The sequence below is a fragment of the Nestor notabilis genome, unplaced genomic scaffold (genome assembly GCF_000696875.1).
Source record: "Nestor notabilis isolate BGI_N333 unplaced genomic scaffold, ASM69687v1 scaffold9397, whole genome shotgun sequence".
In the NCBI taxonomy this organism is placed as follows: Eukaryota; Metazoa; Chordata; class Aves; order Psittaciformes; family Psittacidae; genus Nestor; species Nestor notabilis.
Window position 1 is genome coordinate 45,041 of NW_009937783.1, and position 10,372 is coordinate 55,412.

At 38.7% G+C, this 10,372-nt stretch overlaps 1 protein-coding gene across 1 annotated transcript in view; it reads right to left on the reverse strand.

Annotated features, from left to right (window-relative positions):
* Positions 1 to 9,821, reverse strand: part of TMEM192 (transmembrane protein 192) — a gene marked incomplete at its 5' end in the record, with an annotated part of 12,547 nt that extends 2,726 nt beyond the window's left edge. Inside the window, 3 exons of the mRNA XM_010019005.1 lie at positions 3,200 to 3,334; positions 5,384 to 5,648; positions 9,675 to 9,821. Coding sequence (XP_010017307.1) covers positions 3,200 to 3,334; positions 5,384 to 5,648; positions 9,675 to 9,821 — 547 coding nt within the window. The remainder of the gene's footprint in view (positions 1 to 3,199; positions 3,335 to 5,383; positions 5,649 to 9,674) is intronic.
* Between the last annotated feature and the right edge of the window lie 551 nt (positions 9,822 to 10,372).

A 10,372-nucleotide genomic window follows, 5' to 3' on the forward strand; every position in this document is an offset into this window, starting at 1 on the left:
GGTCTGTTTTGTTTTGTTTTTGGGGGGCGGGGGGTGGTGTTGTTTTTTTTCCCTCCTCAGTCCTGCTGCTTAAATGACTACAGTGAAGACCTGAATGAGGAAGCTTGAGTGTACTGCAAAGTTGAATCTATCATCTAAGAGAGGGTGAAACCTTAGTTGCCTTTGAGAGGGTACTGAGATTTGAGTCTCCAAATTCAGGCCATAAATTAAGCAACATGCTATTAAAAAATAAATAAATTGTAAAACACTGATACTAACATCTAGGTCAGAACTTCTAAGTTAAACTCTTCGATAAATACCATTTTAACTAGACTGCCTGCAATGAAGCACAGCTTGCCTGCCTGCTCTAAAACTAGGGTAGACTTGCTACAGAAAGCCAGAGTGGGTCAGATCAGCTTCACACTGTGAACCTTGCAGTATTGGCTATTGCAACCAGAAGTCACCCCCAGGCATCTGTTAATAAAGTTTAAGACTAAATTTAAATAGATGTGGAATGTGAATAGGTGGGGACAGGAGAAGCTGTAGATACCCTCTGCATTATTTCTGGAAGGAAGCCAAAAAACATTTGGAACCATCCAATATCAGATCCTGATTCAGGGAATGTACTGGGAGATCTGGAGTATGTATTCAGGACTCTGCAGTTCAGGCTGCTTGTGAAGCAATACATCTAATGACACTAAAAACACTACAGTCCAACTCCATGAGAAATGCACGCTACTGCAGCAGAGAAAGACTGTCCTTACAAGTCAATAACGTGATGGGGTTTACTACAGGCCACCCTGCTAAAACAATGTTAAGACCCTCCAGAGGTTAACTACAAGTTAGGCTCAAAGGTTAGTTATTTCTATGATGGTATTCCTCTACAAATAAAGCCATGAAGGAATGGATGTGGAATTCCCAGCATGAGTTGTTTGTGGGAATGTCAGTCTTTTATTAAAGTGATATTAGAAGTATGCAAGAAAGTCATTAAATACATATATTTAGTAAGCCTTTTAAAGCTCGACTCCCTGTCCTATCAGTAACAAACTTAGAATAGTAAGCTGACATTTAGAGCTGTCTGTATCATACTTCATTCCACACACATTTACCTCACTTGAACAATTTATATATGTCAAGCCTGTTGTAAGTCAATCACAGCAATTACCTGTATACTTCTGAATCCCTGCCTCTGCATCCTACAGCTATATATACATAGATTGCTGAATGGAAATAATTTTTAAAAGGCAGTAGTTCTTCACAGGACATTAGGCAGCATACAATTCATAAGATACATCAACCTCCAGATAAGCATTTATGCCTCATTCTGTTAAATAATTATTCCACTGTGGAAAAACAGTCTATGAACTGGTGCTACCTTCCCTCCAAAACTGAGAAGTAACATACTAACACAAGAAAGAATTCCTAGTGTAATGTGACCTTACTCTGCCCATTGTTGTTCAGCAACATTAGCTGATACTATCTTAACAGTGGTATCTGTAAGTGCTTGCCTTGGATAGGGGCACTCCAACCCTGAGCAGAGGACTGCCCTTAAAACTATCTTACTAAAGAAGCTTCACGCTTTTCTATCCAGTCACATACTCTTCTTGAAGAAAAGAATATGTGCGTCACCACTACAAATTCTCCAGCTATTTTCAAAACTGGACAAATAAATTTGTTTTCCTCAGTGTACCTTTAGCCTGATGCTTAAGAACTTAAAAACTAAGTCAACCTACCACTGCACACAAGACACACAGATGCAGTCTCTGAGCTTACCTCAGCATGGTAAGCAATGGATGGAAAACAAGAAAACAAGCTACACTACCCAGTGGAAAAGGCAGCCTAGCATGATCAGAAGGCCTCATCTTGAGGTTAAAAGTTAACCCTAGTTTTACACAACAAACTTTAGAGAAAGAAGCTTCACAGTGTTGTTTTGAGGCTGCTGAGGAAATAAGGCAGCTGTTGCCAAAAGGAACTGCTTTACTCCTTCCTATTAATGCAGCTCTACCCCTTCCTCCCCTTAGTTCCAGGACTTGCTGGATCCTTCAAGTCTCAAGCTGGAAAACAAATCATTACATTGCACCACTTCCTAGCATAAGCTGGTTAATGTTTTTGATGGTCACAGGAACAGAACAAGCTAGAAAACAAGACCCTTTTGGTGACAAGTAAGCAGAAAGATAGTTAAGAGCTCTTAAGGAAGTCAAGGCTCAGACCTTATACTTATGAAGGTCAACTTTCTTGCAGTTGCTTATCCTTTTCTGCCAGGGTAAGAGGTACACAGTGCAGCTCTTTGAGCTCCAAGAGCACTCAGGGGCATTTCACTGGAATTCCTGAGGTTCTGTGAAAGTTCTGCAGTTTCTCTCTTATTTCCCAAGTTTCCCAGGAAAGTAAGTATGCTTATGCAAAGAAAAGATGATCTCCAGCATTCTTGGAATAGTTCTCTAGGACTGCCATGCTTGTGCCCCCTCATCATTGCCCTTATTCTCCTAGAGGACAGTCTACTTGAGACATGCTGGTTCATTCAGAGGAAAGCCTGACAAGCCTACAGCATTCAGACCTCTGCACAATTATAAGAGGAAGATGTAGTTTAGAGTCCAGACCTTTTTTCTTGTGCATTTTGATTTCAATTACTGTTGCAGTAAATAGATTTTTTTTTCCTAGATGACCAAGCTACTTGTCAGTATTCCTTTGTGTGTCATTACATTACTAAAACATACCAAAGTGTTATCCTTCAAAAGAAAACTGCATCCTAGATTACCAATTATGAAATCACAAAAGTCAGATTAAGACAAATACTGACTGCCACAGAAATGGCTTTTACTTTTTAAGCTTCATACAGTCCTGAAGGAGGTATTTCCACTCTCCTTCCTCCTATCCAATGAAAAGTCAGGAGCAAGCTGTAAGGTTTGCCCATTAGTTTTGCTCCCCCTACCCCACCCCAGAGAAACCACTACTACCAAGGCTACTTAGCTAAGGTGTCATCTCCTTATTTGTGCCTGTAAATCAGGAAGCAGCATTATCAACTAACTCAAGAGCAGAAACTGCATATAATTTAAACAGACATGGACTTCACAGTAAACATCTCTAGTTTTCTTCAGGCAACCAAAATAATCGGATTGTTTAGTGTCTGTACCTTTTCAGTGTTTACTCTGAAGGCAAACAGAACAGCTGAATAGCAGCTACAGTAAGTCTCACTCAAGAAGGCAATAACTGCCTCTCTCACCTGTGTAAATCACTAAGCATGTCAGTGAGCTAATCAGTTCCAGGCCCAGGACTCCCAGGATAAGATACAGGTACACTTTACTGTGGTCAGGAAAGGAATGCTGCATTGACAGAATCAAAAGCAGGGCTGTATTACCTAGAAAACAAATGTAATATTTTACAGGTGTAACAATGTCATTAGCTGTTGAAAGTAACTCAGTACTCTCTCACCCCCAGTGTCTGAATTAGGCTGCAACATTTCAGTAATACTTTCCATTTCATATCATACTTGCCTCTTTGCCTAACTTCCTGACATAGGTGATGCAAGCTTACAAGTGCTGGCAGCAAAATGAGGTTTTGTTTCAGCATTTGAGTGTAGTGGTAGAGAATTACACGTTTTCTTATAGGTTTTCCTGACTTAAAAAACAAAAGTGGAAGAAATACATTCAAAATACCTAATATACATGTATGGGCTTAAAGAGTTTGTAACCTTGCTGCTACCCATCCCCAAAACTGCTTGGAGACTTCTTGTTTTTTTCAATTCCTAGGAGCTCAGATCAGTCAGTTCAAAATGAGAGGGTATTTTCCTTCAGGTGGGAGGGACTTGAGTGTATTTAAGTGAGGCTAGCAGAGCAAAAAACTAAACACCTCCATTTCACAGGGAAATACTTGCATATGTTTCTAGCTGCCAAGCTACTATTTTAATATTTGCAAGTTACTGAAAGTTTAACTGAAATGAGAATGATTGGCCAAGGAACACAAGTGTTGAGTTCTAGACCTAAAACATTTTTAATTCTTTACACAACCTCTCCTTTGATACAAAGTGTAACATGTTCTCTTCTTTCCTGTAGAAATGTTAATACAAGTGTCTGGATAAAGCACCAAATGTACTAAGACCATTGATGTAGCTAGGGAACTGTACAGTTCTGCTTCATACTTCATTAGACAACTGAGCTGCCATGATGGAAGTGGTATCAGCATCAATTAGCATGGCAGGGATTTTGCAGTAATGGAGCAAAGCACCTTCTGAACTACAGATGATCTACATCTAAAGTCTACAACATACAACTGATTGCACCTAAATTGTTGACACATGCTTAGAATTTGTCTGGTAGAGGAGAAGTGGGTTCCATCCAAGACTGCAGACAGGGTTAAGTATTCCAGATTAAACTGCATTAGACAGAAGTAGTCCTTTTACTCTCTTTTGAAACATCCCCAAGCCAGCTGTAGCTCGATTTTGTCACTGCACTCCAAACACATATTTATCTTCAGAGCTCTATCTAGTGGCCAGAGCCTGAAGTTCTGCACATTTGACTAGGTCTTTTAGTGACTGGGCAGAATGCAAGCTAAGGTTTATATAAAGCAGGACCAACTAAATTATCAATTCTGGTGAGAAAATTTCTACTCCAGTTATTCAGAAAATCGACAGAAGAGAAAGATAGGACTATGAGGCAAAAAAGCTGTAAAAGCCACCAGTTCCTTTTTCCACTGCTATTTATATGTGGAAAAAAATCCCTTCAAGTTAGATTTAGATTTGCTGAAGTAGTTCGTTAGAAAAGCTGCACTAGTTAGTTGTACCATCACTTACTTTGGCTTCACTGGCAAGTGATGTAATTACAATATGCAGTGCTAAACCACTCCCATACACCATCCTTTCTCCACAGAAAACAGAAAAAAAGCAGTCAGAAGTAGAGCTGAATATTACACATAGCCCTACTGAAGATCAGCAAATTAATTACTTTGCTTATTTCAGACAGCTGTTGAGCAACAAGCAATTCACCTGTTTCTACATTAATTGCTGAGCTTTAAGAGTAGCACAGTTCCTGGAAGGACAAGCAGTCTTGCCACATAAGCAACTAGACAGATGAGTACATAAATTGAGATCACTAGCAGCCAAACACAGACCTTCCTGGCTGAACATTTTAAGGCTGAAGACTAGATGCAAGTGATGAGATGTTTTATTCAACTTCATTTTTCCACTAGAAGAGTTCTTTACAGCACGCATCTGGCAGGCCAGAAAGGCTAGTCAGCATGTCCATCTGACTAAAATATCTTATATAAATGTATACTATATATTGAGCTTCTAAAAACCTGCTTATGAGGATTTATAAGCAAACTGTTCAGCCTTTTATTGCATCATAAAGCTTTAGAAAAAGTAAAAAGAACAACCCACAAACAACAAAACACAAAAACAAGTTCACTTCACCTGTAGAGTGTATCAGCAGTGGAAGCCTTTTTAGGCATCTTGTTGATCGGTATATTGAGAAGTAACCTCTGCTTCTGACCTTACTGTGGTGGTGCTGGATGTATCGTTCAAAAAAAACATGCAGAGTCCACAGAATTACTTTTGCAATGATGATGACAGTCTGCACTTTAAGTGGGTGAGTATAGTTTCCAGGGCACTTATCCTGATTTGGATTGGGGTAAGAACAAAACATGGCTGCTAAAAATGCTAGAACAACAAAAGCAACCTGGAAGAGAGAAAAACCACTGAAAGTCAACATTTGACTATATATATATATTTAAAAAAGACAGGCTTATGTAGTTTATTCATTATACATTACTAAATTAATTTTACTAGAGTTTAAATAACATAAAAGATTAGACAATTACTACAACCACTACACATCATTCTGGGAACATACTGGTGACTGAAACTGCCAAGTAGTAAGACTGCCTTCCAGGAGGGTAACCAGTTTCCAGCAGAACAAAGCTGAGAACCACCACTCTTCACAGAATTTCCTCTAGATCAATTTCACTGTTCAAGTCTCCCATTCATAGTGAACTTACCATATTTCTAGATACTCTTTACTACATCATTTTACTTCAAGGGGAACACTTCCTCAAAAAAAAAAAAAAAAAAAAAAATCACATTTTTTAATCCACAACCAGCACTCCCTAAAAAAAAAAAAAAAAAAAAGAATCACATCTTTTTAGACTCAATCAGCTACTGCTTTGCAAGTCAGACTCATATTTTTTTGGTTCAGTCTATATTTCTTTAAATTGTCATAAGTGATGTCAACACTTCACTGTACCCATTGAAGATAATCACTACATTATGACACTAGAAAAAAGTGAAACATTATAGCAACTTAAAGTGAATTATTAATATTGGGTAGGCATCTTTGCCAGTTGGTAATCTCTTTAGTGTATTTACTACCTTTCCCACCCCCACAATTTTGCTCAGAACATGTCAGAAGGACCAGACTATAGTCAGACTGTGTATATACACTTATCCTTTCAGACTGGTGTCATTATGCCATAACTTGTTCTGTCTTCTAAACCTTACTCTAAGCTTTCAGCATCAGCAATCTTTCGGCCAGCTAGAAGGCAGAGTCTTGGGTGCATGTTATCTGGGGTATATGTATAAATACAGGTCTTGTTTAATCTTTATAGAATTTTATCACACAAACTACTGTTTTCAGTAAACAAGAATGATACTTTCTCATCCTGCTTCATTCTTCAGAAGTATAGTAAAACAGAACTGAGAACAAAAACAACTCTTACTGAAACAGAAGTAAATCAAGAGCTTCTACATACAACAACAAAATCAATTTGCCTCAAGTTGGCAAAAGTCTAATACCTCTAATACACTTAGCTTAAAAAAGTGCCAACACGTCAGAACTAAAGATGAAGGAAAGCATACAATTTTCATTTGTTATCTTGGATACCCATAGAATTAAGTATTGAAATGAAGAGCCCACCACCCCCTTGAACTTATTTTTCATATTTTTGTCACTTCTCAAGCAGCTTTATTCACATAATTTAACCTTTCAGAACCCTAAATTACTCTCGGTACAAACTGCCCTTAGCTTCCTGTGGTTGTGAACAAAGTCGGGTAACTGGGGAGGGAGGGAGGAAGAGGGAATAATATACACAATCATCAATACCCAAGAGAAACACTAGAGAAGACAGACACAGTAGAAAGAGGTGGGGGGAGAGGTGAAGTGTCCTGTATTATCCATAAGACCATTACTTCAAATACAAATTAAATCCCAAATTGAGATGGGTTAAGTAGCTAGATTAAGTTAAAAAGGAATAAGAGGGAGGTTTATCAACAAAGCATTCATTTAATCTATTATTTTACCACCTCCTTTTCTTGCAAAGGTAAAAATAATCCAACTAACCCACATTTTTTGTCCATTTACTATTTGGTTCACCATTTTAGAACAGTAACATCTCTAGGTCTACTCCCTCCAAGTGTTAGGAATCTATTTAAAAAACAGAAAATGGCTATATTAAGCCAATGCAAGCAAGAATGGCTTAGCATTGCAGCTCTGCTAATCTACTGCAGCAATGTATATATACACAGAGAAAACAGGTAGCTGGCATTAAGAGTGGCATTTGTTAAAAGATGTTTTTGCTTACATTTTAGAGAAGTCCAACAACATGTACTTCACTCCAGTACAGAGGATTCTTATATACAAAAAGTTATTATGACAAAAAGTAGCACTTAAATTCAGTTTTGTGTATGTGCATATACAGAGAGGATTAAGTAAAGACAGGGCTAATATAAAGGAATTTTCTAACCCATACACTTGACACTGCTCTCTGGACTCTCCTGATAGGAGCCAGAAGCCTGCAGAAAAGCAAGGTTTGGCAAAAGGAAAGCCACTCAAAAAACTCACCCCACCACACTCCAGCATACCCTACATACACATTTCAGAATTTTATGTAACCAGGCAGCTGCACCAAAGCAGCTACATTGGTACCTAACTGAATTTCTTGGCACAGCAGGGTGGAGAAGAAATGCTCCAAGTTTATATATAAATTACTTTAGAGACTAATTACAACTGTACCACATAATACTATGATGGTTTAACTTCTCCAGGATACTCATCCCTTTGGCAGACCGTCAATCAGAAGCTAACCTGGCGTCTCCACATTCCACAAGGCTTGTGGATGTTTGCAGAAGCAGCCAGGCAAGAAATTCTGTAAGTTTATTTTCCCCATCCATCTTTCCATCAAGAAATGGTACTATTTTATGGGGCAATTACAATGTTATATTTCACCAACAGAAATTGTTACTACTCCATTTTGCTCAGAGGACCAACTGGCCACTGCAGCATGTTCAGCAACTGCAACAAGACTTTACCTGGAGAAGTATGTGTTGACAGAGGCCTCAGCAATTTTCTCTCTCCCCTCACTTCTCTCCATTTGGAGAAGAGAGGAAGCAGTAACAACAGAAGAAACAGCAGTTTCCTAGGATCTGCGTGACTGACATTTGGCTATGTCCATTATGGTAGTAGATAGTAAGGCCCTAAAGCTAGGTGGAAAAACACCCTACCACCATGGTAGCATCTACCTTCATAATGCAGACTGTCATCCTAATGGCAATTCCTAGAGGAAAGGGAAGGCAGTAAGGCTGGATACAGAGTTTCCACTGGGAATTTTGGAAGTTTATTCAGCAGAACAACAGAAGTCTTTCCTAAGCCCATTTGACAGACAGCAATATCAAGATCCTCTAAAATGCCCATGAAACATTTACTTCAAAAATTAGAAGGCTAGGGCATATTGTTTGAACAGTTTTATGCAGCTGGTCAAAAAAGAGACCTTAGAGGCTGGTATGTGCTCTTAAAGCTCTACCAGAGTATGTTTTGCAAAGCACTGCGCATGGCATTTATTGCCCGAGACCAAATAAATCTCTAAAAGAGCTAGCAATAAATATACACTTCTTGTGCACTCTGGCTTTATACATATACTATCTTCTGTGTTAGCAGCATTCCAGAATCATTTAGGTTGGAAAACACCCTTAAGAGTCAAACTGTTTACCTAACACTGCCAAGTGCACCACTAAACCATGACTGCAAGTGCCATGCAATTATCATTTCAGTTAGATCCTATCATCAGATCTCTTCAATCTTCCTTCATGCTTGGTTTCCACACAAAAAAAGCCAGCAACAGGCCTTCTCAGTTATCAAGGATAAACTCACTAGGCAGGAATCTCTCTACTTCTGTCCATCAGCCTCAAGAAGGTCTTCATACTGTAAGGTACATGATTTTCACCCTTAATCCCCAGAAGTCAGATCAGCAAGTAACATTTGGATTCCCTTCTCTCTCCATCCACTACTCTGCAAAACCCCTGTAGCAAGTCCCACATTACTTGTTTAGTTACCATAAGAAATACCTTAAGCCTTTCCTCTGAATCAAGCTCAGCCTCAAGAAAACATCACCAAAATTCTTAGCCCTCTAAAACTAGTATAAGCACTTCTACAGCAGTAATATTGCAAGTACATTTCCAACAGCATGCTATTTAAAAGGCTTTTCTTCCTAACAAGATGCATCATAGCATGTTAAGGTTGACAAACAATTATAATGATAATACAGCAAGTATCATATAAACATATACACTAGCAAAATTCATTGGCAAACAGGACTTCACAGGTGTGGAAGAACAGTGTATGCAAATCTCAGGAGAACTCTGTCTACATGAATGTTAAGACTTCAGAATAGTGACAGCAAGTTTTCATAAGGAAATCATACTTCTTAAGACTCACATGTATAAGCAACAGAAAATTGGCAAGCAGAACTGCTGGGATAGCATGGAATCTTGGCCTCAGTTGGGAGTGCAATGTATGAGATGAAATAAGTGGTGCATCCAGTAGAGGATCATCTTCCAAACTCTGCGTTATCTCCAGGGAACCCTGGAGCAGAAAGGAAGGGCAAACAGTAGTAACAGGTAAGCTCTAAAAGTACGAAGTTTTAGCAATTTCCTGTTAACAAATCAAGTTTTCTGGGGAGGGGGGAAAAAAAAAAAAAACAAAAAAAAAACCCTCAACAAGAAAAAAAACCACACACCACAAAAACAAAACAACCCCAAAACCAAACACACAAAACTCCACACCAGCCCAAAACCTACATAAGTTAGTATCTTGAGACAAGCTCCTAAATTCTAGGCAAGCTCTCATCATAACTAAGCAATAACTCAGTCCTCAAGGAAAGTGACACTAATTTACCTCCCAAAATTACTCTGGGCGTTCAGGAACCTGAGTCTTTAAAGTATATTACAAGTATTTCAGCATCACTCCTGAGATATGCTAGAAGTATTAGTGAGTTTACGTGAAAAGATGGGGAAAACGACAATTAAAGACTCGCACATGTTTTATACAGGTACTATAAAAATCCTTGTTACTCTTTCTTCTGTCCAGCTACAGTTAGAAGCAGTAACAAAGCTGCAGTGTACCAGTAGTGTTTC